This window comes from Trypanosoma rangeli, assembly GCF_003719475.1.
Source record: "Trypanosoma rangeli strain AM80 chromosome Unknown Tra_15.4_contig_00181, whole genome shotgun sequence".
In the NCBI taxonomy this organism is placed as follows: domain Eukaryota; phylum Euglenozoa; class Kinetoplastea; order Trypanosomatida; family Trypanosomatidae; genus Trypanosoma; species Trypanosoma rangeli.
In genome coordinates, this window is record NW_021705925.1 from 12894 (window position 1) to 39332 (window position 26439).

Here is a 26439-nt window from a genome sequence, read left to right on the forward strand (position 1 = left end):
CATCCTAGTTGTTCCTCCTCAGTTTTAATTTCATCGTCTTCAGTGTTTGTCTGAAGTAACGGGGGAGAGAAGGGGGAGGAGTTATTTGATTGTGGCCGTCATCTCACATGCAAGACGCGGTAAGACTCAATGCTGCACGTTAAGCAGCTCAAACCACTGACGCATGGCGTCTGCGATGGCTCCAGGCAGCGTCTCCAGCTCCCGCACGATGAGGTAATACGGGAATGGGAACTCCTCCATGTACGACCGACGCACCACCTTACCGCCCTTAAACTCCACCAGCTGCATGTCCAGGATGGAGCTCGACTGCACACGATGCAGGCGCGCCTCTCTCTCCGCCTTCAGACGCCGCATGCGCTCTGCCGGGGTGAGACGGGCGAGGTCCTTCGCAGCAAGCGGGGCAAGCGACGATCGCTCGGCCCCTGTCTGCGCCGCACATCCCTCCGCAGCAGCAGCTGCTGTAGCCGTAGTGGGAGAAACCGTAGCCTTGACGTCAAGCAGCACAAACACGACAACTTGACGATTCTCCTCTGCTCGCAGAAGCAGCCTGCGCAACTCCTGACGATCCTCTGTGATTTGCCCGTCACTAATGATAAACATCATCTGCTGCAGCTGCTGAGAGGTAGAGCGAGTCTGTCCGTGGATGCGCTCCCGCGCAGAGTCCAGGTAGTCCAACGAAGTCTCCAGCAGTAGTTTCAGACTAGTCGACTTTTGAGCAAAAGTAACCTCGCTGAAGGCGCGTGGGCCGCTGTCGCCCATGAAGGGCTCCTGTAACTCGTGCACAATGCGTGTTTCTTTACCAAAGCAGGCGATACCTAACTCCCCAACCTCAAGTTGCCGCAACGCCTCAGCCAGGAGAGCCACCGCACGGCATGACATCACACCAGCGTTGTTGCAATGCATGCTAAAGGAATCGTCAAGTGCAACTAGAATCTGATAATTGCGCCTGTTTGGCTTCGTCCTCCGCAGCCAGATGCGATCCTTCTTAAACTGCGAGGCAATGTAGGGAATAATTCGTTTCATGTTTAGACGTTTGCCTGTCTTGTAGTCGCCCTGCAGCTTGTCCGCCAACGTGGGGGCGAGAATGAGACGCAGCTGTTCGCAGAGGTGGTGCGACAGTCCCTGAACTGCAGCCACTTGCTCCTGCCAGAGCTTGCGGCCGCGGCTCATCTTTTCCCCCACATCAAGTGTGTCTTGCTGCTGGTCCAGCCCATCCTCCTCCTCCACCTCCTCGTCCATCTGATCATCCTCCGCGGCTTTTTTTGCAGTGACTTTAACACGCCGCTTGCCCCGGCTCTTGTCAGGATCCTCCTCCGCACTACCCGCATCTTCCTCCTCGTCCTCGTCGCTCTCTTCTTTGAGTGTTGTGTCAAGGGCCGACTTGCGACGACGCCGTGACGTGTCGTCTGGTGCCTCACACTCGCTGTCTGCCCCGTCGGACTCCGCCTCCTGCATCTCCGGCAAGTCACGCTCCGCGTCCGTGACGGGCATCGGCTTCTCATCAGTGGCTGCCATGCCTTCACGGTCGCCCTCCTCATCGAATTCAAATTCGTCGATCGCATCGTCGTCATTGACATCCCGTTCTTCCTCCTGCTTCTGATGCCGTTGCTCGGACGACTTTTGCTTCTTCACGTTGACGTTTCTATCAAGGTTCAACTGCTGTACCTGCCGTTCGTGACGTTGCAACGCTTCCTTAATGGCGCGATACGGGTTGCGAGACGAAGCGCTGCGCTCCGTGTTGTCCCGCTGCCGTGAGGGATCGTTCTTCTCCTGCCGCTGCCAATTTCGTCCGGCGTCATCCGGCTGCTGATCATCGTCCGGCTGCTGCTCCTGCTCTACGCCCGCGGCGTCTTGGGGCCGCTGCTTCTCACGCTTCTCCTTGTCCTCTGCGTTGTTCATCCGCTCCGTCGCCTCCTCACCGGCGTGTTCATCCTGCAACCCACCATGAAACACGTTCTCGTCTGCCCTGTCACCTTCGCTGGTGCAGGAGGCGGCCGACTCCTCATCTTCACCCCACTCACTGCCGTCGTCGTCGCCGCCGCTGAGCCTCTCCTCGTGCGCTGCATCCTCGCCTTCGTCTTCTTCCGCGCCTTGCGGGTCTTTCGACGCGTCTCCCGGGTGGCTGCCGCTGCGGCTACGCTCGTCGTCGTTGTCCCCGCAGCTGCTGCTACTACGGCTGCTGTGGCCGTCGTCATCGCCATCGGTGTCCTCGTCGGTGTCGGCTATGCCTTCCGCGTCTGCCACCAGCTCGTGTTCGCCCTCGTTAAGCTTCCGCTCCGCCTCCTGCAGCGCCTCCTCGCGATTTTCAAAGTTGCCCGTCTCTTCGTTGCTCGCGTCACCGTCGTCCTCGTCACCGGCCTCTTCATTGCCAAACGCATCCTCGGGAACCTCCTCGGCGTCTCCGCCGTCGTCACTGTTCATGTCGTTGCCGTCGTGTTTGTCCTTCTTCATGCGCTTGCGCTCCTGAGCCTCCTCACCATCGACGCTGCCCATCTCTTTCATGGAGGCGTCGTCGTCCTCATCCTCATCCTCGTCATCCTCCGCCTCCCGCTGTTCCTTATTGCCCTTAAAATCCGTCTCCACATCGGCGGCCTTGTCCTCCTCGTCGCCGTTCCGCTCCTGCTCCTCCTGCTCCTGCTCCTCCTTGTCCTTCATGTTCATCAGCTGATCCTCGTTGTCTATCTGGTCCGTCACATCCTTCTCGCCTTGGCCGTCGTCCATGCCCGTGCCGTCCTTCTGCTCCCCGTCGCCGCCGTCGCCATCGTCGTTCTCCTCCTCGTCCTGTTCTTCCGGCTTGCAGAAGCCCTTCTTCAACAAAATGCAGAACAGTCGCGAGAGTACAAGACCCAAGTGCGACTGCGCCCGCAACACCACGGCCGCCTCTTGCAAAAGCGTCGCAATGCGCCCAAGATTGGTGTCGAGGCGCACCAGCAACTCCTGTCGAAGCCCTGAGGAGATACGCCGCTGCTTCACTGGGTCACACAGCAACGCTTGGAGTGATAAAGTGATGCTCTGCGAATTGCGCTTCAACTCCCTCAGTGCGGTAGCGTAGCGATGGTACACCGCAGCCGCCCCCGCATCGCCGCCGTGAGCGGTATCGTCACCAGCATCTAGAAGCCCAGGGGATGAACTGTCAACATCGTCCTCCTTATACACCATCTCCAGCTCATTCAGGAGTTGTTGAACCTTCTGGTGCCACGCTAAACCATTCTCTGTCCGTGTCCGCTTCGTATTAACCGCGGTTGCCTCCGTGACACCTGTACACACCGATAATGCTCTATTGAGCGACACACATACCGCGGACGCTGCGGCGTCGACGCAGCCAACCCCGGTGTTGCACAACCTGGCGCAGACACCACGAAGTTGCATGTGCAATGTGGTATGTTGCCCCAAAATGGCATCTGTTACACAAACATCGGTGCGGCGCTGAGCTTCTGACGCGAGACAAAGCTTCCAAAGCTCTTCGGTCCCGCGAGATAGCTCATCAATGGTGTTAACAGCAGAATCCAGCCCAAAGACTTGTTCCTGTGTCAGCCATCGGGTGTGGTGCAGGAAGCACTGCAGTTGAACGCAGACTTCAAGCGATGTGTGCAGCAACTCACCTCCACCTGGCACGGCAAACTCCTCGCAAGTTGCCACACCACCTCTCACAAGAGTGACTTGATGTAGTACCTCGTAAAGAGTGCCAATTAACTCTGTTTCTTCCACTGCAAGCGCAAACAAGGACTCCACGGTGCCTGTGCCGCGCTTTACCTGGGCCCCACTAAGATCCTTGTGTGGATGCCGCTCCGCCTCCCGCATACGCTGTATCCAACGGGCAAAGCGGTAGTGCTCCGCCGCAGCCTCCTCAACCTGCTGGCTCACGGCAAGGTGACCATGCACGCTGCGACAGGTCAATAACGCGTTGGTGGATGCAAAAAGCTCCTCCCAAGGGGAAACCTGCTCCTCATGTGTGTGAGGCACACCGCTTTCCTCCATGGTCTGAAAAAGAATCTTAAGTGCCCGCAATTTTTGACTCTGCGGCACCCCTTGTGCCTGCAACGACTTCACACGCTCAATAATTTCCTCGGCGGAGTCAGTAAGAAATTGTACCCCCTGACCCACACAACCGCCCGCCACGACTGCGTCGTCCTGCTTCCGCGTCATAGCCTCCTTGGGAATTTGTTTGCCGGACCGAGTTCGCTTTGAGCCCGTCGTCGGTTGGCCGTTATTGATTCTGTTGTTTCCATCACTGCTGAAGCGATGCAGTTTGGGTTTTGCCCTCCCTTTCAGCTCCTCTGAGGGTAGAACAAACCCCATCGCCGCATCCTCTTCACAGCGCTGCTCCTCGCCTGCTATGACCCCAAGTACGGGAGTTCGCAGAATTTTGTCCAACTCCGCCAAGGCACGTCCCATTTCGAGATGTGACTTCTCCGCCGTGGCACGCACGGCGTAGTAAGTGGAATCCTCCCAGCGCATGATGCGCGTGAACGCCTCCATATCCTCCTCAAGCGGCAACAAAGCAGCCCGCAGCTTTTCCGACACAAGCGGCAAAAACTGAGAAAAGAAATCCACCAAATGCATTGCAACGTTGGCTAGCGGTGACGCCGATGCAAATATTAACAAGGACGAGGAGGACGAGGAGGATGCCACGAGATGCAGGGCGAAGGCTCTCAGCAGACGAAGCCGCACATGAAAATCACCGTACTGTGCCCCCCACATAAAGTCCATGCAGTGGCGAAAGAGCAGCAGGCAGCGCTCAGACAAGGCCTCACCTGTTAGTGTGTCCCCACCGTTGACGAGGTCATAGAGACTGAACCACTGCATGCCAGCCTTCAGCTCCCACTCCTCCCGCTTCGCCTTGAAAACTTGTGACCAGCAGTGAAGCTCAAGTCTCCTCCAGCGCAGGACAAACGAAGATAACTTCGTCATGTGAAGTAAAATTGAGGTGTCACGCGAGGCGTTGCGTTCCCATTCATAACACTCCCGCAAAAGAACCTCGCACCCTGTCATAATTTTCATGAGGGGTGTGGTGAGTGCTGGCAGGGCACCAATTCCATTCGCTATGCGAGAGCAGCGAAGCAGCGATGGGGTGTCAGGGTACGTTGTTCGCAGATTTTCCACCGCCTGCAGAAGATCCTGCAGTGACGCACTGAAGGCTCGAATCTCCGACGGAGCCGGATCGGTGAAGATGTTAAATCCACTGGCACGCTTCTCCTCCAATGACACCTCCGCCGGGAGCAATTCACGTGTGACTAACACCGCGCGTGCCGCAAACCCCCCAAGCAGCAGCTGCTCCTCCGCCGCAGGCAAGATCATGCCGGTCTCAGATATGCCGTTAAACCCGAAGCGATGCAATTCACTAGAAAGAATGTCAAAGCGTTGCGCAAACGCGTGCAGCGCCTTCTCTCCATCAAAGACGGAGTTGTCCTGCAACGCCAACAGTCTTTCAAAAAAGTAATGATGGACTTCAATGAGGTGCCGCACGTAGCGTGCCCCTTGCGAGCCTGACAACATGAGACGCGCATGCCGTCCCGCACGCTCCACTGCAAAACATTGAGACGATATGGACGGCTCCAGACAGTCCGTAGCCTCCGCCGCGGTTTCATGGATGTCCTCCACAGCGTCACGCATGCGAATGAAGTCCTCCTCGTAGCTTGGGAAAAGCTTCTTCAAGGCCCGCAGGTGCTTCTCATCGTCCCCCTCAATGGTGATCGCCTTCTCCGCATACAAGACGGCTATCTCCTCCTCGCGGCGTTCCTTTGCCTCCAGCTCCTCCACTGTGCGGTACAACTCGCGGTAGGCGTCAAACAAATGCTCCACAAACTCCCGCTTAAGGATCCGTGCCGGGGTCCCTTGCACCAGCATCAAGCAAGAATCAAGGTATGCCAGCCGGTGCTCCAGTGCGTGCGTCGCCAAGGAAGGAAGGGTCACCGACGACACAGCAATATGCGGGAAATGCATCATGCGTACCGCCTCGGACATGCTGAAAAGTGCTTTGTTGCTGGCACGTGCAGAAGGCTGCAAATGACAACTAACGTGCGCTGCCAACGCTGACAAGAGGGCTGGTTCTGCCATGGTGAGTGTGACGTCTTCGTAGCCGCCGTAGTTTTCTAACATCTCCGTCATCTGCCGATAAAGTAGCTCGCTCCACGTCAGTCGCGCGGTGTAAGCTTCCTGGCGCTTCTCGTACAGCACTACGGCAAGGCGATCGTCTGAGAAGGCGGTGTTGCACATTTGGTGCAGCACACTTACAAGGCGGGCAAACTTTGCGCCTGACGGGTCAGGTCTAGCAACGCTCTTCCCAGTGGCCTTCAGAAGCAAAGCCTCCTCCGCTGTCAGGAGATCATGTACCAAGCGTCGTTGATGACTTTCACTACGCATGGAGATCTCCTCTGACCACGCAAACGCCTTTTCCATGCACGTGAGACGCCCCAGCTCCACCCGTGCCACCTCCTTCTTCACCAGCCACTTATGCATGGGATCAATGGGAGACGAGGGGAGGAGAAACCTGCACTTCAACGCGCCCACCAACGCCACACGCCGAAGCGAGTCCTCTGGAGTGTCCCCTTGATCATTCGCTAAAACCTGCAACAGCGGTCGGGCCGCATTCAAAAGAGGGTCCGCGCAGCACCCCTGCATTCCCGCACGCACCACCTCCAACAACTCCAGAGCCTGTGTGGAAGACTTCGATCGAAGTGCGTCGATTCCCATTTCTGTCCGAAATAAATGTGGGGCACACACAATCAACAACGAAAGCAACCCATCCAGCGAGTTACGCTCCCACTGCTCAAATGGGTTTGCATCCACAACAGGCAAGACGTTGCAAAACCTCAATAGCTCTGTCATAACCTCCGTGTGTTCATTCAGCTTTGCCCTCATCGATATCACGGACACACCAGCAGCGTACTTCAGCGTCTCATACGCCGCTTTCGTCCACGCCCCGTGAAGACTGTGGCACCCGCTCGCCAGCCCGTGACGTGCAATGAAGTGCGAGGTCAGCAAGGGCACCAACGCGGCCAACGCCTGCTCATCACCACCCTCCTGCAACCGAAGGCTGAGTACCTCCCGCCACAGCGTAACCTCCAACTCGGACAGCGCGTGCAACCTTGTGCAGTACAAGTCAATGAACTGGCGAATATCTCTCTGCAGGAACTTCGCAGACCACGCGGAAGAGGCCCAGCGGGCCTGTTGAACGCGCTGCACCAACGCGAATTCCGCACGGAAGATGGCAGTATGCCAAAGAGATTTCAGTAAGGTTTCAATTGGCGACGGCGTGGCAGCCGTTGCGGCAGCATTCCATGCAGCAAATGCAGAACGTTCATCAAGGCTCGTAATGTGCGGACGGATAACACTCCTTTGCACGGCAGACTTACTCGTGAGCAGCGGATACGGCAGGTCAAGGTAGCGTCGGAGGGAGGCCAAAAATTGATCAATCGCCTCAAGCAAAGCACCAGCCTCAAACACCGTTTGTTTCTTTGCAACAGAGCGAATCAACGCTACGTGTGTCACCAATAAAACAAAGTTGTCTGCCGTTAACTGAAATGGTGGGTTGGACACGAAGAGAAGCTGCAACAAGGGGAAAAGGTAGCGGCAGATACACTGCAGAAGACGTGGAATCAAAATGCCAGAGGTGGCCTCCAAAGTGAGGCGAAATACCTCTTGAAAGGCACTGTTAAGCACTGGGGAGTCCGAAACAAGAATGTATGAGCCACCTATACTCTTGCACCACGCGGCGCATGGTCCTAATTTATGCATCGAACGACACCAAAGAGATTCCAGGCTTGTTGGGGATATCTGGCCGTAGTGCGGGGAAAGCAGCAGCAAGGCTTCACGCATCTCATCCTCCGCTGGCAGCGTCGACAAAATAGAGGAGAGGAACTTCCATCGGGCGGACGTCAACATGTCACTCGCAACAGTATCCGAACACTGCTCTAGCAGAAAAAACAACAGCACGTCCCGGAGGGAGTGTTGAATCAACGAGGTGTTTGACAGGAATACCAACGTCTTTAACCCTAACCCACTTCGATGTACACGAATGCGTATCAACGCCGACTCCACATCTGTCTCCTCCGCACCCTCAGTCAAACTCATAGCAGATAGCAGATCCGTAACAAGAGGGTAACACCTCGCAGAGTGTTCCAAATCCTCAGACATCATGTGATCGAGTGCCTCCAGCACAACAGGCTTGTTGACCAACCAGTGACCACAGCGATTCCGAATGTATTTGTGAAGAAGAGCGGCTTTCATATCGCTCAGTGTGGCATCCATGGGCAGCATTTCAGCTGTTTTAATAAGTGTAAACGTGTTTGGTGCTCCCGCTGCTAGAGCATCTGAAAGTTGGGAGGACATTGGCAGAGCGGAATCGGCATGAAATCCCCCAATAACAAACTCACGGTGGTAGTTGCCCAACCTATCAAGGACTTTAACCATCTTACAGGGAGACACGGCCCCCGCAATCGCAATGCTCTCAAAGGAGGGAATACAAATTGGGTCAATGTACACCTCTACTGCACGATTCCGCATAGCGCGTGAAATCTCACCATACTTTGGATCGAGTGTGGCAAAGAGACGGAAGTTTGGATGCGGTTGCACCGTCCGCACCCTCCCCTCCACAAGTCCCTGCTCGTTCACTGAGAGCATCCCGTTTGGTTCCACAAGTGGATTGAGGCGATCCAGCACACTAGCGTTGCAGTAGTTCACATTGTCAAGAACAAGCCAATGACCCAACAGCATGGCCTCCAGAATTAAAGAGTCCCGCCAAGCAAACTGACCTTGTTTGCCCTCCACCTGATCAAAGCCGCCAAGAAGGTCCACCGTGTCGCAGGTTGCATTCATTGAAAACGTCACTAATCGTGCGCCCACAAGCGAGGCTGCAGTTCGAATACAAAACGTCTTCCCAGCTCCACTAGGACCCACTAAAAGACAGAATTGGTTTTGCTCTGCACATATCAAGATGGAACGAATGACATCAGCCTTGGAGGGAAGGAGCAGTAGCGGGACGGGCACGTCCGGTGCCACAGGCACCGGCATTCGGTGGGCCAGAAATGACCCCCCAAAGCAAACAGCCTCGTTGGCAATAAGAAAATCAGATTCTTGATTTGCCCGTGTTTCATCAACGGTGTCGCCAAAGTAGCGTCTTGCCAAGCGATGCACCTGTGTTTTGTCTACATCCGTGCGCATGCGATGAATAAATAAGGTTTGAATAAACTCACAGGGTTTATCCAACTTCTGGTAGGCCTCCATAAGCTTCGCCCATCGAAGCACATCGCGCAGATTGAACTCCCACGGGCTCCCACGCGTCCCGTATGCACGATATACCATCACATCACGCTGCAGTTCACCTACAAACTGCACCATGTTCTCCAATACACTCCTGTCAATATCTGGGCACACAGCAAAGGCAATGCACAACAAATCCTCCACATCAAAGGGCTCAATGCGAACCTTGGTAAATCGATTCAAAAAGCTCCGCGGCAACCCTTTACGACCACCACCCTCCAACAATGGATTTTGGCACGCAAAAACACGAAAATCATCAGCCGCATGAAATTCCTCACCCAACTCTGGAATGAAAACGGCAGAGCGGTGATCTAGTAAGGCATTCAGGCCTTCCAGTACGGCCTGACTAGCGAGGTTCAATTCATCAAGAATTACCCACCATCCAGCTTTGAGAGCCTGCAGAAGCACTCCATCGGACCATGCAAACTGAGGCTCATCGGCTTCACCAGACGAAGGGCAAGGTAAATAAGTGCCAAAGAGGTCCATGATATCCGTTTGATCACTCAAATTGATGCGCACGACACGTTTTCCAAAGGCGCATCCCAAGGCTTCCACAATACTTGTTTTGCCGACACCCGGACTTCCCTCCAAGAGGATCGCATTGCGCATAATACTGGCACGAATCAGCTTTGACAAATTTTGACGCGTAGAAGGTGCTCCAAAGAAAAACCGTCTCTCCATCTCCGGCGGTAACTGTGGCTCTTTCAAGGCATCAAATAGTTCCCAGAAAGGTATCTGTAGGCAACTTTCATCAATCCCGCTAAGTTCCTTCGCCTTTTCAAGACAAATTTCACGTAATTGACGAGACCCAATCTCAAGTTGACCTGTACCAATGCCCATACCATCAAGTATAACAGCATCCAGTCCATGCATAAATGCAACCCTGTCATCACAGTGTGTATTAGCCGCATTCATGAAGGAGACCCAAGCGATAATATCTCGAATGCTAATGTGTTGAGGAGCTCCAGTCGAGGTGGTGGCATGGGCGATATTACACAAAAGAGTTGCCATTCTTTTCGCCCACGGTTCAAGCGAAGGCAGTAACCGCGTTGAGAGAATCATAGTAACCTCCGCCTCATCAGTTGTAGGACGAACATAGATTTCCGTAAATCGGTTACGAAGAGCTGGAGAGAGTTCCTTCTTTCCAAAGTCCCCACCTGGATTCATCGTTGCAAACACCCTAAAATTTTCATGCGCGTAAATCACATCGGCTGTACTCTTTTCAGCCAGTGTAATGACCCGTGATGGCTCCAATACACTATTCAATCTCTCCAGTACACTATCTTCGGCAAGTGAAATCTCATCAAGAAGAAACATGTTTCCCTGCAACATGCACTCCACAAGTGGGCCGTTACGCCACTCAAAAATAGCTCTACTTCGCTGATTAGGAGGCGCAGGGCGAAGATTTCCCAAAAAATCTGCAGCTTCGCTATGCTGATGGCAGTTAACAATGCTTAAAGGACGATTTAGAAGTGCTGCCCAAAGTTGGCACACGGTTGTCTTACTGCTACCAGTTTCTCCAACTAACAACACCGGTTCCTTGTGATGCAGGCAAATCCCAGTCACCGTAAAAAGACGACGCATAGATTCTGTCCATACAATACCAAATTCATCAACGGCTCCATTCTCCATCAAGCTGTAAAACTCAGCAACGTATGGCCAATGCTGGGGTGAGTAAATGAGATCCTCATTGAGCTCTGTTTTTGTAACAGACTCAATAATATCCTTCACAATTTGACGCTCTTCCGCTTTGCGACACCTTTCTGCCAGTAAAAGAAAGCCATGTTCTGCCATTTCTTGGTAGGTTCCCGGTTGACGCTCCGCCCAACGAAAAAGATCTCGAGGTGTTATAAATCCATGACGACCAGCAAATACCTGCGAGGACTGACGACGCAGTTGAAGTGCAACCATAATATCCACCATTTTCTCCGCAAAACTCGTACAGAGAGAATATCGTTGACATAATATTGTGCATAATTCCGAGGTTGGTATATCATCCACAGTCATCTCCAGGAAACGATTGCGGAACGCCCTGGAAAGAAGTTTTCGCCCCCCATAAATTCCTGCAGGGTTTTGAGTGGCAAAGATACGTAAATCAGGATGAGGTTTTATTGTTTCTTGAGTATCTGCCACAAATAATTCGCGATTATCGTCTAGCAAGCGATTTAATGCTTCAAGAACATCTGTGGGTGCAAGGTTTAACTCATCAAGGACAACCCAATATCCATTTCGCACTGCATCCACAAGAATACCGTCAACAAAACGCAGCTTCCCACGCTCATCTGAAACATAGTGGCCTACATATTCCTGAATCTCTGTACTTTCATGATTATTAATTCTCACACATTTATGACCAGTAAGTTCAGCAAGATATTTTACCATGGAGCTTTTTCCGGATGATGTCGGCCCCTCAAGTAGCACAGGTCTATCTGCAAAAACAGCTCGGGCAACATTCAACAGATGTCCTCGAACACTTGAAGTTAAAATAAAAGCTTCATCTTTTATGGGTTCCTCTGAACCAATGGATAACCATATATGTTCATACGCAATGTAGTTCCCTTCAGACGGGCAATGCGGTAAAGTTGCGTGCGGAGGTTGGTTTCCAAAAAAGACGTTTCGAATTATTAACTGTTCCACAACGTTGTGAAACTGACGTTGTAAGGAGGTGGCAAAGCCCAACATCAAGCCATCAAATAATGCCAATGCAAACCCATATTGAGATGTCGCTTTTCTAACATAGGCAAGGGCACGAGTCAACGTTCTTAAACTGAAGGAGGGAGGCCTTGATTCACCATCCAAGGAACAGAGTGTCGATTTCGCTTTTCCTACACACTCCAAAAAAAAGGATGTTATCTCTTCAGTTTTGCAATCCGGAGCTAAATGTCCAATGTATTCATTGACAATCGTACTGATATCATAACGATCAAAGGGTTCATTAACGTAAAATTCCGTAAATTTAGAGCGCAAAGAAGGTGGAAGGTCTTTTTTTCCAACATCCGTAGGTGGATTCATATTTGCAAACACATGAAAATTTTTGTGCCGTGCTATCGGTTCACAATTTCCCTTATCAGTGAGAAATAAGGTATTAACATCTCCCATAACTGAAGATATTCTTTCTAAAACCTCCGTAGTTGCAAGATTCACTTCATCTAACAGGATCCAAGATCCTTCCCTCCAGGCTTTGACTAATGAACCTTCTTCAAAGTGGAAAGCAAAGGTTGTTTTTGCCTTTTCCAATGTTTCCAATAGTTCCACTGCTGTTTTCTCCAGCAAACTCCACTCATTTAACACATCCTCAGGAAATGATTGACGGGTATTCTTTAACTTAAACGTATTAAACCCCTTCAATATCTGCTTTACTACAGCGACCCAGGAACACTTTCTCACAGCAGCTTGAAGAGCGTCCAAAAACCGAACATTTCTTGAGGCATTGAATGTATGTGAAAACAATTCCACAAATTTATGGTATGCATTCCTTACAGCAACACCTACATCAAGCGGTTTCCAACCTCCCATAAAATCACTCGTGTCCGTTTGCTGATTAAGGTTGTGCACAATTAGTTTCTGTCCAAGTTGCCCTGCAAGGTACTGAACAATAAACGTCTTTCCTACACCTGTTTCACCTGCAAGAAGCACATTTTCCTGTGCATCGACAGCCGCTGCTATTCGTTCTAAAAGAGACATCGCGTGCTTTGTGGCAGCAAAGGCAATTCGACTCTCTCGTTCTGGAGTTGTAGAAGAAAAAAGGGGTAATGTTACACGACCGACGGTGACGTACTCCCTCGCTAAAGTCATTTCAGGCCTAGATTCCTTCACAAGTGACACTGCAACATTGAGTGAGATACCCACAGCATCCGCCAGCACTTCCATAGCCGCGTTTAACTCATTACCTTCAGGGTATCCGGCCAGGATACAATCAAATGCTTCACGGAACATCAGTTCACGAACAGTTGAGGAGAGAAAACCCTCCACAGATCCTCGTGCTGGTAGACGTTTGCTTACACGCTTACACCACTTTAGCAAGCATCGCAATGACACCAATGAGACATTCGTACGGGGTGAAACAAGTGTGGCCAAAGCACGAACAATGTTTGTTGGCACACAATACAAAGTTGTTGCAACTTCACAAACTTCATCGGGAGGTAGGTTTTCTATCACAACAGTGCCCCAAAGCTCCGCAAATGGTATAGAATTACTCTTTCGAGTAATAAGTGCATCGCCAACTGCACGCAGCTGTTGTGTAGCTATAATTTTAAAGCTGGGATGGGAGCTAATACGGAGGTTTTTCTCTGGAAGAAACAGTGTTGACTCTTCAAGCAGAGAAAGCAACACGGAGAAGACATCAAATGACGCCAAATCAATGTCTTCCAACAGAATCCAAAACCCATTTTCAACAGCAGAGGTAAGAGGTCCAGGAACCCATTCAAACGCGCCCGGAGTGTCCGTTGCCGAAAACTTTCCCAGTAAATCTTTGCTGTCGAAGGAATCATCGACATTTACCTGAATCAAAGTATCTTTAGCCCTGTATTCATCCGCCAGTGTATTTGCCAAGAAACTCTTTCCACACCCTATATCGCCCTGGATCAACACTGCATTTGACGAATCCAAAGCAACCTTCAAATTTTTAAAGTTGCTCTCACTTGTCGGCGTCAAAATCATCGTCTGCATAACAAAAATGATGTCCATCAAAAAACAAAAACGCATACCAAAACAGAGAGCAAGAAGCAATAGATACAACAAAGAAAAAGACCATACCAAATACAGCAAAGAAGCAGGCCTACATCCTTAGCGAGATTAGGTATCCCACATGTTCCACCGTGTAGAAAGAAAAAAGAAAGTGATTTTTTTTTATTTCCTTTCATCATCATTCTTATTAGTTTTCCTACTTTTTGACTCCATTTCTACTTCTTGAGTGTGCCTGTGATTTCTAGAGAATTGCTCTCCTTTCTTACGCACAGTTTGAAGTAGGCTACATTTCGCATTACTTAACCCTTCCTGGCATAGATGGTGTTCTATCGCGTCAAATAAACTCGGCTCGTCATCAACTTTTCCTGTTAAAAAAGACGACGGCCTTCGTCTCCTAGATGGTGCAATACTCAGTGAAATCATGTACTCAGAGAAACAAAGCTCTATTTCAAGAAGTAGGCTATACTCCAGGCAGCTTCGCTATCCTTTACTGCCAAACGATTACAAAGATCTAGAATAATTTTCCTCGGCATATAAACTCCACTCGCCAACAAGAGAGTTATTACCCTTAATGTGACTGGATACGAACTTGTGAAGCTGAGAAGACGGTAGGCAAACTCTTCCTCCAAAAAATACCTCTGAGAGAAACTGCCACTATTATTCGAGCAAGCCGAAGTAACCATGTGGTCACATAGACATTGAGTTTTGGTATCAGGGACTCTCAGAGTTTGTAAAGCGTTAGACAGTGACCGTTCCTTATCACTCTAAAGATCAACAGGGTTTAAAGAAAACATTTGCGAGGTGCTAGCTTCTATTCTGATATTCGTGCAGTACGGAACAAATAGAAGTAGATCATCGCGTATTGTTCTCCAGTGATCCAAGCGGAGGTGTAAGAGCTTCCGAATCTTATCCCTCCATAAACCCTACAGCCGATGTACAAACGCTCACCAGACCTTTCTCAAAGGTCTTAATTGTCAGAAACAACGATAAAGAAGTATACGCTAGTGGCGAAAGAGGATGGTGTCCAAAATTTGTGTCACTTGCGTCATATTATCATATTGTTAGTGGCCTATATCATACACTATAGGGTTTTTTTTTAAAGGATATCATATAGCAAACACAAAATGTTGACCGGCACCAAGCACTCGGACAAAATCAAAATAAAAAAAACGCTGCATATTTCAACGCATAAATACCATACCGCAGCCCACACCGCCCGCGCGCGAGCATCTTCCCCTTCAAAAAAAAAAAAAAACATACAATGCTAGCCCCCACGGAAGGCACGGGGGCACCTTCGACAAGCACGCCTCGCGCTCGCCCATGCCTTCGGCCCCCCGCGGTGGAAAAACGGCAAACCTGAAAGAAAACAAAAGGCCAGGGAACCGCCGTGGCCGCCCCACAGAGCAGGGTAGCTTCAGCGTCTCTCGCCGCTCGTCTGGGCTTTTTTTTTCCTAGTGTTGGGAGCTCTCCCTTTTCCGCCTCGCCGACGGCAGCAGCGCGGAGGAAGGCGCGGGTCTGCTGTGGTTTCATTAATTTTTTGTTTATTGGGGGAGTTTTTCTTTATGTTTAGGTTTTCCCTGTGTGTTGACGATTTTTTTGTTCATCCACCTCTTTTTCGTTTGTTCCGTATTGCTGTGCACTGCGTCTTATTTAGGAAGCCCCGTTTTGTGACCTAATATATATATACTTGCCATGTGTATGTTTTACGCCTTTAATACCATCTATTAATGTCTTTATCTTTCTCTGTTGTTCAATTAGTGAATTATCGCAGGTTTACTCACCAATACCAATGAGCGGTGAGAGTATCTACAACTTAATTCAAGAAACAACACCCGTAACGACGGGACCCTACACTGGGAAGTACGAAAAACATTTAAAGGCCAGAACAAAGCCTACTTACTCTACCTTTTTTGAAAAAGGTAAGGAGTATGATGGTTCACATGTACGCTATTTTAAGCAACGGGATGCGGTTTTTGGCCCAACAGTTAATGACACCGTGGACCCAAAGAATTTTTTGCACATAGGAGGGGGTGTCAAACACGCTGCACCTCCAGTCCAACAGAGTAAAATGTTTACGAAGCCTCCATTGGATCAAGGTGTTTCAAAGCTCCGTAATAGAGGAGGAAAAAGATATCTTGCTTTGACATCGGATGCACGTGCTGATGGTAACGGAGGAGATGAATTGCATGGTCCAAACGACTTGGGACATGATGGAATAAACGGGGCGAAAACCGGTATACCAAGTTCCAATAAATTTGGAGCAGGGTCTGATGAAAAGGATGCAGGAGATCAAGAAAGTATTCATGTGAACGATCGCAATGTGCCTACTGATTTTGTGGAGGACGCAAGAAATGGACTAGACGATCATAAGGAAAAGGATTTGGCTGCCGATGGAGTCGGTGTAGATCAATTATTGCATTCAGCAAAGGAAGCAGATGATATTCGGGGTAAAGGTCGTCGTGAGGGCTGTAAAGACTTTGTTACATCAAATATAATACAGGTCGGTAATATGGTACCCAAAAGGCGAAAAGATCAACCGGAAAATTTAACGTGCCGGAAAAACTTTGGACGGGCACCTGAGTATTTGCATCGAGTGAAGCAAGAAATTGATGACGAAAGAATGCGTCTTAAATCCATTGAGGAAATGAGAATTCAACAGCAAATTTCAAATATGAAACGCTATGTGCATCGCTTGGATGAAAAGGAGCGATTGCAGTTGTTAGAGAAACTCAGAACAAAGTTGAATGAAAAAAGTACGGAGTTGATTAAGATGCCTTTTGCCAAAGATACCTATACCCAGGTCTTACGACGGGCCGAATTAGAGAAAGGAATTAAACAGATTGAAGCTTCCATTGCTAAACTGGACAAGGATGCTGTATTTATTTACAGTGATGATCCAAGATGCGTTCATTGGACGAAAAATGCCGCCCTTGAGGAAGCATCCCGTTTTGCCGCTGAGCGGCTAAATTGATCTATGTGGTGTATGTGATGTACATATTGTTACCTGAAAGAATTTTTGTTCTTTTTTTTTTTTGTGGGTTTGGCCCCCAGTGTGTTGCCTTTTGCATAGGCTTATGTGTGTGCGTCTCTGTGACGCATTTAGACTTTTATGCTTCTCCTGTTTATTTTTCCTTCTGAAACCGGTTTTGAGTTTGGGCATATCTACACTTTTTTTATTGTTGCCGTTGTTGTTTTTTTTTGTTTTAGCCTGGCATTATTTTGTGGTGATATCTTTTATTGTTGTTGTTGTTTTTTTATTGTTTGTTTAGTTGTTATCATTGCGATATACATCAGAGCAAAAAGAATGAGACGCTTCACGGGATGTTTGCGCGTTTGTGCGCCCTTTTTCCGTCACAGTACAAGTGAAATTTTAAATCTGCAGAGGGAACTCAAGGAAGTGAAGAAACGGGTTGGTGCCATAGAGGAGACGCAAACTCTTCAGGCACTGGTGGCATTTTATGCTTCTCGTCCCCTGCAAAAACTGGACAACTTTGACGAGGTGCTACGTCACTGTTTACAAGCTGGTTATAATACCGATGTTTTCTGTCATATGGAACTCCCAGTTCTTCTTTCCCGCCTCGTTACGGCCATTGACACGTTACCATGTGGACTTAATGCTATGCCTTCAGTTTTATTGGTCAGAAATACGTATTTGGACTCGTTCAGAAAACTTATTAAGTGCGATTTCCCAGATACTGAGTCCAATATTAAACAGTTTCGGTGCGTTGTTGCTGAGATTGAGGATTCGCACTCAAGAAGGGATGTTCTCATTACTATGGCAAGGGGCCTGGTCGAGCTGAAGGAGCTGCTTTCACGACATAAGGAATACATTCTTCGTAAAAAGAAAGGAGGCCTAGTCGCCGGTTTTGATTTTACTTTGGATGAGGCTTTGATAGTTCTCACGAAACCAATGGATAATTTCAGTTTATGTATGGTATATTACAATTTTCTTTCAAGAATGCTTCTTGCTTTAGAGGCAAATGATGATAATATGGTAGGAATGGTCGATCTTAAAATTGATCTTGAGATGATAGTACATAATGCTGTCGATGATGCAAAGCAAGTTTGTACAGAACATTATGGGGACTGTCCAGATGTTAAGTTTATTATTTCTAAAGAAAAACATATGATGGAATTTCCCCACATGAGCGCGACGATTTCGTATGTTGTTCTTGAGTTAATGAAAAATGCATTTCGGGCGACTGTGGAATCCCATATGGAACGTAATCCTTCTGGTATAGTTGACTGTGGTAATATGCCTCCGGTAGAAGTTCTGGTAAACATTGAAAAGAACTCCAAGCATGCATGTATTTGTGTCTCAGATGAAGGTCTGGGAATGAGTCGATCTCAGTGTGAGGTTGCAATGACTTACGCATATACATCTGTGAGAAGGCCAATTCTCCAACCTCGTCATGATGAGAATTTTGATCACAGAGATACTTTTACACCTCTGGCGGGTTATGGCTTTGGTTTACCCATGTCTAGAGTATATGCACGGGCCTTTGGGGGTGATCTCGTGATGAGTTCAATGGAGGGATATGGTACTCGTGTGTATTACTACATCAAGCTTTGAGTATCTTTATGTTGTTCCTAGTTTGTTTTTTTTAAAAAAATGATTTTGTCTGGTTTTGTATTACTCCATGTCTCATGTTGTTTACGCGTTCTTGCATTCTTTATTGTTGTGCTAGTTGATTATCTTTCTATGTTAGAAATAAGTCTGTCTTAGCCGAATTCGGTAACAATAATGAATGTAAGGAGAACTGTTACGTGTTGCGTGTGTGTGTTTTTTTTTGTTAATGTTGTTGTTTTAGCTATTTGTTTATTCTTCTCGATTTTAATTCCGTGTTTGGTTTTATTCTAATTTCAAAGGACTCTACTTCTGGTAAGGGTATTCGCTAGACAGGATAGTAGGGGAGTTGGGGGAGGAAAAGGGGAAGCAAGGGTAGGAGCTGTGCTCATAACGATGAATGGCGAAAGTAGCTTTGCTTCCACACCCGTTCCATGGGCCCTCATGCTACAGTACGAGCGCGCTGATGTTGTTCTTCAACTACTTCGACAGTTTTCCTTCTTTGACACGGATAAATTGATACTGACAGAACGGGAGGAAGTAATTTGCTCCGCCGGGATGCATTCTGAGGACATGAACTATCTTGTTATTCATGGTGCGGTGGGGAATGCTCGGAAGGATGTTTTTTTGAAACTTCTTCGTTTGGCACGGTTAACCCTTGTACAAGACATGGCTTCCCAAGTTGTGGTATGCCCCCAAATTGGTGATCTGCTCCCCAATGCTATGCTGCACTCTCTTTGGGAAACTGGCCAAGTAAGGGGATTTCGAAAATGGAACTGTATTTATTGGGCAATGAAATGTGGACTTCTTAGAAAGATTAAACGGAGAAGAGAAATGATACAGGTGCATGTGGAACAAATTTTAAACTCAAAGGCGCAAACAGTCGGTCGGAATGCTCCTGAGGAAACCATTGGAATTGGCCTTGCAAATGAAGAGTCTTTTTATAAGTCTTTTCGGGATCTTCTTGACTTGGAACAGGAAGAACAAAACGCTCCTCTCGAGATGTATCATACTGCATTTAGCGAAAAGAGAGTCAATCTTTCTACTGCGATCGCCACAGTACCTTCACTCATTGTGCTGTGGGCAAGCTGGGACGCAGCGTCAATGGGTTGGATGCGGGAGCATATTTTTAACGTCACAAAGACTTTGAGAGCGAAGACCACACCGACATTGGGCTTGTATCTGAAATATGATCCTTGGTTAGAAACTGTAATGCAGTTTGTTCATGTGCCTCAACGCATTATAGTAACTAAAAGAAGAATGAAGAAACCCTTAAAACGCGCTCAAATTGTGTTAATTAGTGTCGACCGTGAAAAGTTTGCTGCGTGTGAAGCTCTCAATAGTCTTGTCAATGAAGTCTCTGGATGGCAGAGTCCAGAAGTTCCATTGATACCATTATGGTGTGGGCCTGATGGCCTTCAAAGTGATTTAGCGATGGATCTTAATATCGCAGTACTTCCTTTTTTTGTGGCGACGCAATTGCCAGATAATAAAACGAGGAAGTTTGGTGATGGAGGTTTTCCTCGTATATGTTACATTACATCCAATACCGAGGGCGATCTAGCTTCAGATGTATACAAGAATACGATTGATAAGGCTCCTGTGGAAGGTGTTGAACGTCTCGATTGGCATGACATTGAAGAAAAGGAGCGAAAAAGTGCTATGAGTGTTATTCGTCGCTTTTTGGACTCTAGTGACGCGCCCTTAAGATTTGTTGCTCGTGTAGATCGCACCTACCAAATTGACCACACCTCCGCAGCACTCGTGACAAGTTGCCCTAAACCTGAGGTGTCTTCGTTTGTGTCTATGTCAGGAATCATTTCAACGCCTGATCTACTGAAATTAAAAGAGGGAATTAGTGTACTCTCTCAAGTTCGGAATTTTTTTCTTGAAGTAAAGGTTATGAGACCTTCTTGTTCTATCATTATTCAGCTTAATACTAAGACGCCAACTCGGTATGCTCTTGGATCAGAACGTACTATTGCATGTAGTGAGTGCCTTCAGAATATTTTGATTGACAAAGAGCACCACTTTCGGTGCATTCATTGTGATCAAAGTGAGGGTGTGTTATGTAGGGTGTGTTTTGCAGCTGGAAAGCATCCACATCATCATGTGTTACTGCGTATTCCTACCTGTTCCGAGACGACCTTGCCTCTTCTTTGGGGTCCATCGAATGTGTCGCCTTTGGATCGGTTTTGTGGAACACTTTTGTCAAACGTGAATGAGACTCATATTGGTGTCTACTGTAATGTTTGCTCGCACCTTATATGTGGAGTGCGATGGAAATGTGCAATTTGTTATCAGTATGACTTGTGTGATCGCTGTGATGAAAAAAGAAGTCGTGATACGTTTAGATATGATGCCAACTCCTCAAGTGCTTCAACAGGGCTGCCCAGCCCCGTCAATGCTTTTGCTCCTGTCACCACTCATCCCAAGGATCACTTGTTTCTCTGCATTCGCCATGGCTGCGGCGTGGATGGTGACGCATGTCTGAGTCCTGTGATGGAGCAGGGTTCAATGTCTTGCTTCATGTCACACTGCCGCACGGGGGGGGCTGCGGAGCTCCGACCCCACACCCAGGAGAAGACATAAAAAAAAAGCAACAACGAATGTACGAGTGCTGTCAGAGGGCGTCATTTACATTTCGTCCATCCACAGACGAAATTTTTTTTTTTTTTGTGTGTGTTTTGGTGTTTTGGTGTTTTGGCGTTATGCTGGTTAGTTTCTTTCTCACATGTATCTGTCATTGTTAGCCCCCCTTTCCTCTCTTCATCCATCTCAATCCGTTTTCCTTTCACTCGCACTGTTATGGTTCCCTCTTATCTTGCTCCTATTTCTCCTCCTCTTCTTGCTGTTGTTGTTGCTGCTGCTGCTGCTGCTGAGAGCACTGAGTGCGCCTCTCCCTCCATCACACCCCTTGTATACTTCGCGAATAGCTCGGAGGGGCGGGGTCACTCGTAAGCCAAGGGTCTTATGGGTTGCAAGGAAAGCTCGTTGCGTTCCGCTGGTACGAACGAGAAAAATGGGGCCGATGCCGCAAAAACGGGATACAGCGTCGAAAAAGCGGAGCGTCCCAAATCCAAATCCAAATCCAAATCATCACTTTGCAATACCGATCATGCATCGTCGCTCTCGCAGTCATCGACCTCAGAGAAGAATAGAGGCTCCCCGGTCTCGGCGCGCCAAGACAAGGACAAGCCGCTTCCTCCGCATGACCCGTTGGGTGATGGAAGAGGAGCCCCGGACAGTATGCAGCTCGTTCCTTTTATGGCAGATGAGGCCAATGGCATTCACGCGGACTATGATTACATCGTGTCAACTGATAGTAGCACGTCCAGTACTCCGCAATTGTTTCGGGTTGAGCCTAAGCGTATCGTTCCGCAGGGGGAAGGCACATGGGAGTGGTGGTACGAACAGGTGGAAAGGCTACGTGTAACAAAAGATAACAGCTCCCGTGTCAGACTTCAAGACGTTCCGAATCGGCTTACGCGGCAATATGATGCTAACAAGAACCAGGTTGAGTTGGACCTGAGCTGGTGCTATATGGAGCGTGCAGCTCCGTACGTTCTTGGGCGGCTGTTTGCCAGCCCTTACCTGGGCGAGCTCCGCTGGGTGACCGCGCTTCGACTGGATGGTAACTACTTCACTGATGACGGATTTGGCAACATGCTTGCCGTGATGGGGGCGGCAAATGAAAGGCAGGTTGTTTTTCCACTCTTAAAAAATTTGTACCTCAACAGCATGAATCTCGATCACTGCAGTGTTCATGGTTTTTTTTTCTACTTGTTCCCCGTGGATGCAGCTCTTGCCGCCAGACAACCATCATCATCGAGCATTGCAGGCGAGGCAGCTGGACTCCCAGCGGAGGCGTACATGCCATTTCATGAAGCGCCACGCGTTCCTTTGTTTCCATCGTTAGAGGTACTGAGTCTATGCGACAACCCGAGTATAGGAAACCGTGGTTTGGCAGAAATACTTCGATGGTTTATGGCACCCCATTACCAGCGGAGGATTTTACCCGTATTGGACCTCTCACGCTGCGGAATTAACGAGGTGGGGGTGGGCTACATCAATGAATATCTCACGCAGCTCTCACTGGCAGCGAAGGAGGGAGATTGCGTTGTCATTGCTAGACGTGTGGTTCTCTTTGGTAACCGGCACAGCTGCAGTGGCGGCAGTAGCAGCAGCGGCAGCCTCCACGCTAGGAATAACGCGGAGCCGGATGTCACACTTTTGATGTGACGAAAATGAGATGATGGCAACAAGCCTGCATAGAAGCAGCCGATATACACTATACACTGCCTCTTGTGTTTAAGCAAAGGAGGGGAGTGTGGAAGGCGTGGCCGGGGGTGAGACACGAAAGCAAAGCAAAAAAAAAAGAGGGGCTGTTTGAGTTGTCTCCTTTAATCGCGGGCGTTTTTCTGTGGCATCCACCGGGACCACACAAAAAAGTCATATTATATTGAGTTCCGTGGCATTTTTGCCATGCTTGGGCCTTTCACATGAGAATAGAAGGCGATGGGGAGTGCGGTTTCCCCCATGGAAAAAGAGTGCAGTGAATCACAAAAGGCGACGTGAAAGAAGTAGAGGGCATAGAACAATTTTGGAAAAAGGACGAGATAAGAGGTGGGGGACGGACGTACACGGGAAGAGGAAATACATGCGGTAGTGCACACGGCCTTACGGGAGCCTTCAACGATGTGAAGAAAACGAGGGAGTATCAAAAACAACAACAACGTGTTATCGCCATTTTTTTTTTTTTGATTTGTGTATGTTGTTGTTCTTGTTAACATGCGCAACCGATATGCAAATAGTGATAGCTCGCTCTCTCTCGCTCCCTCTTTCTCGCCATGTGTGTGGTTTTGTGTGTGTGATCCTTTCTTTTACGATTGTTGTTATCAGTACATTTTCCTCGTCTCGTCGCATGCGTCCAGCATCTCTCACATTCTTTTCGTCCTCCTTTTCTCTTTGAAACACATTCAACACACTCCCCTTTTTTAGTTTGTAGGGAAGTTTGAAAAGAACGTGAAGGAAACTCCAATGCTTCGTACTACCCGATTTGCACGGTCCTTCTCGCAGGAGGCGTTTCACCGCATGAGCAAGTACATCAAGAGCCGCAATCCAAATGAAAAGTACCTGCGTACAGGTCATATTGTGCTCGAGACACTCAAACGGTACCATGCGTATGTGTTGGCGTTAGGAATTATTTTGACAGTGACGTGCTACGATCAGCTGAAGCACCCGGAGAAGATACGGACACCCGTCCACGATGGGCGATCACTTGTCCTCTAGTCGTCATGTAGTGTTGTCAACAGCAGTGGTGTGAAGTTTAAATGGGAGGGGCCCGTAGTATGCATGATTACCGTTGTTTTTTTTTCTTTTTAAGGGTTGATGCTCACCGCTCATTGTAAGTTGCACACACGCACATGTTTTGTCTCCCTTTTTATAGGCGTTTACTTCTTATCCTTTTTTATTTTTTTAAATATATATATATATATGAAAAGTACCCATTTTCCTTCGGCGGAAGATACGCCGGCGGCTGAAACACGAAGACGGGAAGGAAGGGAGAGGCCATTGCTGAACAAAAGAAAGAAGTTTCCAGCGACTGGAAGATGAGCCGCACTCCTGTTGGAACGAAGCCCTGCAAAAAGGTAACGGCATCTGCAGCCTCCTCCTCATTCTCCTCAGCGTCGCTGAAACGCTTTCTTGACATGATCCCACTGGACATTGACATTGAAAATGTGCGGCAAATCACCCTCAAGGGCAAGCAGCTCACCGCTCTTCCCACCAACTTGGGCGGGTTGCTGCGCGAGGTCCGGCGACTTGAGCTGTCCGAAAACGATATTTACGACGTCACACCGCTGGCCTCATTGTCCCACCTCACCTCGCTCAATCTCTCAAAGAACAGGCGACTGTCCTCTATTGCACCTCTTGCCACGCTGCACCTAACCGTTTGCGTGGTGGCCTATTGCGATCTAAACTCATTGGTTGGTCTAGAAGGATGTGCAACGACGCTAAAGACACTCATCGCAAACGATAACAACTTAGTGCTGCAATCTCCCACCGGGGGAGTCGTGGCAGACGCTCAGGCAGACCACGTTTCAAGGGCCGTGAGAAACTACGAAATCCTGGCAATGCTTTCCACCTGTGAGACGATAGTGCTTTCCCGCAATCCCCATCTCTGCGCCTTGTATGCTGCACCCACTCTAAATGAGGACCTTATTGCAGAAGGCGTTAGGGGAAATATTGCGGGACACTTACCACATCATGAGGCAGACTGGTCACACCCACTCTCTGTTCTTGAGAAAATGAAACAGTTAAAGAAACTTTCGCTTAGTGGGTGTGGATTGGAGTCCCTGCCGTCACACTGGTTTCTTCCCATGGTAACAGAACTGCGGTTGAGCCATAACGCGCTTTCTAGCCTCGTTCCAGAAGGCGTTATTTTTCGCTCAGTGAAGATTCTTGACGTTAGTCATAACGTTCTCACAGATGTCAAAACGCTGAGACGGTGTCGTTTTGTGCGAAATTTAAGCATACGCGGTAATCCGTTCCAGAAGGAGACGGCGTCATCATCGCTGACAGAAGATGGAAAGGTGAGGAAAGGGGCCCAACTACCAGTTGAAGTCTTGAGGTTTCTCACACGAAAGATGCCGCATCTTGAGGTCGTGGACAGCACGTTGCTCTCCTCCATTCAATTTGAGGACGTGGCAGGTAAAAGCAGACTTGAGCGGTGTGAAACTGTGGAGGGCAATAGTGCGCAACGCAAAGATTCTCGTCATCCGACGGAATCGACTGCCGAAGAAATTAAGGACGTTGTTGTGGAGCTTTCTGAAGCTGTACCAGATAACATACGAGCGCCCATAGTGAGGCGAGAGCGCACGAACCTGCTATTGCAGCGAAAGAGGGAGCTAGTAGCTGATGGTGCTGCCGTGGCTCAACTAGTGAAGCGGAGAAAAACAGAAGCTGCTGTTTGGTGATGACTTTGAGAGCTCAATAAATGTGTTTTACAATAAGAACGATTACGTCTTTCTGCGAACTGTATGAGGCCGGTTAGTCTTGCTGAATATCAGGGAATATAAGATAAGGACACGCAAACTGCCCCTATCTTTGTTGTTGTTTTTTTCTTTCTTCCATTGAAGAAATACATATTTTTCTGTGTAATGGCTTCTTTGCAACGTTTTGGCTTTGTTCATTGGTGAACTCGGTGGTCACGAGAGCTAGTTAACGGGGTTTCACCTGTAGCGTCCGTCTCTTTTTTATGTGTTTCCCTCGTTTTTTTTTCTTGCTCGCTCGTTTCCATGCTGTTTGTGCTGTCTGCTGCGTGGGGGCGGAGGCGCTAGGGGGCGGTGTGCTCGTCCTCGGCGCGCAGACATTCGTGGGCCTGCCGGGGAGTTGACGTGGGCGACACACAGACGTGTTGGGAGGAGGAAGAGGGGGGAGATGGAGGATAAGCTACGCTGTGCCACGCGAGAGGAGTTGATGAGCCACGTGCTCACCCAGCGCCGTCTCATTCGGCATCTGCATCGGCGCGTCGTCGAACTGGAGCGGGAGGTTTCCTTGGTGTCCCGCAGTTCACCTCCTCGGAGGAGCGGTGCGACAGCGTTGTCTGTGGGGCTTCGTAAAATTGGCCGCGTCCTGCAAGCACATGCCTCAGGTGCGCTGCATCTTCCGCAGGAGTTTGTGGCCGAGTTTCTGTACATCCAGAAGGAACTTGCCGCCGCGGCATCCGGTGAAGCTCCCACACCATCGTCGGGGAGGCCAGCGGCGTCACCGCCTGAGGAGGGGTCCAGTGTTCCGCGGCGTTTTTCTCCGCCAGGTTCTCTCATTCAACGGACCCAGCAGCGCCTGTCAGTGATACAGAGGGATGAGACGCCGTAGTGCATTACGAGCATGGGGTCTTTGTGTTTCCTATGCCGAAGCTTGGG

The 26439-nt window shown here is 49.1% G+C and overlaps 7 protein-coding genes and 2 pseudogenes across 7 annotated transcripts, besides 4 other annotated features; 7 read left to right on the forward strand and 2 right to left on the reverse strand.

Moving 5' to 3' along the window:
• Positions 1-126: 126 nt before the first annotated feature.
• Positions 127-13947, reverse strand: TraAM80_05518 (MDN1, midasin-like protein; the record flags this gene model as incomplete). The annotated part of the gene is made up of 1 exon (XM_029382395.1): positions 127-13947. One exon carries the CDS (start codon positions 13945-13947, stop codon positions 127-129), a length of 13821 nt encoding a protein of 4606 aa, XP_029237766.1.
• Positions 13948-14204: 257 nt separating this feature from the next.
• TraAM80_05519 (peptidyl-prolyl cis-trans isomerase) lies at positions 14205-14973 on the reverse strand (annotated as a pseudogene).
• A 763-nt stretch (positions 14974-15736) lies between these two features.
• On the forward strand, positions 15737-16918 carry TraAM80_05520 (putative prolyl oligopeptidase, putative,serine peptidase clan SC, family S9A; the record flags this gene model as incomplete). The annotated part of the gene is made up of 1 exon (XM_029382396.1): positions 15737-16918. The coding sequence occupies one exon, from the start codon at positions 15737-15739 to the stop codon at positions 16916-16918; it is 1182 nt and encodes a 393-aa protein (XP_029237767.1).
• Positions 16919-17117: 199 nt separating this feature from the next.
• Positions 17118-17221: a microsatellite.
• Positions 17222-17251: 30 nt separating this feature from the next.
• On the forward strand, positions 17252-18520 carry TraAM80_05521 (putative pyruvate dehydrogenase (lipoamide) kinase; the record flags this gene model as incomplete). Its single annotated transcript, XM_029382397.1, has 1 exon — positions 17252-18520. The coding sequence occupies one exon, from the start codon at positions 17252-17254 to the stop codon at positions 18518-18520; it is 1269 nt and encodes a 422-aa protein (XP_029237768.1).
• Positions 18521-18910: 390 nt separating this feature from the next.
• Positions 18911-21106, forward strand: TraAM80_05522 (putative beta prime cop protein; the record flags this gene model as incomplete). The annotated part of the gene is made up of 1 exon (XM_029382398.1): positions 18911-21106. The coding sequence occupies one exon, from the start codon at positions 18911-18913 to the stop codon at positions 21104-21106; it is 2196 nt and encodes a 731-aa protein (XP_029237769.1).
• A 233-nt stretch (positions 21107-21339) lies between these two features.
• Positions 21340-21395: a microsatellite.
• Positions 21396-21487: 92 nt separating this feature from the next.
• On the forward strand, positions 21488-22756 carry TraAM80_05523 (uncharacterized protein; the record flags this gene model as incomplete). Its single annotated transcript, XM_029382399.1, has 1 exon — positions 21488-22756. One exon carries the CDS (start codon positions 21488-21490, stop codon positions 22754-22756), a length of 1269 nt encoding a protein of 422 aa, XP_029237770.1.
• Positions 22757-23334: 578 nt separating this feature from the next.
• Positions 23335-23361: a microsatellite.
• A 76-nt stretch (positions 23362-23437) lies between these two features.
• On the forward strand, positions 23438-23803 carry TraAM80_05524 (hypothetical protein; annotated as a pseudogene).
• A 182-nt stretch (positions 23804-23985) lies between these two features.
• Positions 23986-24012: a microsatellite.
• Positions 24013-24126: 114 nt separating this feature from the next.
• TraAM80_05525 (putative leucine-rich repeat protein (LRRP)) lies at positions 24127-25491 on the forward strand (the record flags this gene model as incomplete). The annotated part of the gene is made up of 1 exon (XM_029382400.1): positions 24127-25491. One exon carries the CDS (start codon positions 24127-24129, stop codon positions 25489-25491), a length of 1365 nt encoding a protein of 454 aa, XP_029237771.1.
• Positions 25492-25954: 463 nt separating this feature from the next.
• TraAM80_05526 (uncharacterized protein) lies at positions 25955-26392 on the forward strand (the record flags this gene model as incomplete). Its single annotated transcript, XM_029382401.1, has 1 exon — positions 25955-26392. The coding sequence occupies one exon, from the start codon at positions 25955-25957 to the stop codon at positions 26390-26392; it is 438 nt and encodes a 145-aa protein (XP_029237772.1).
• Positions 26393-26439: the final 47 nt, after the last annotated feature.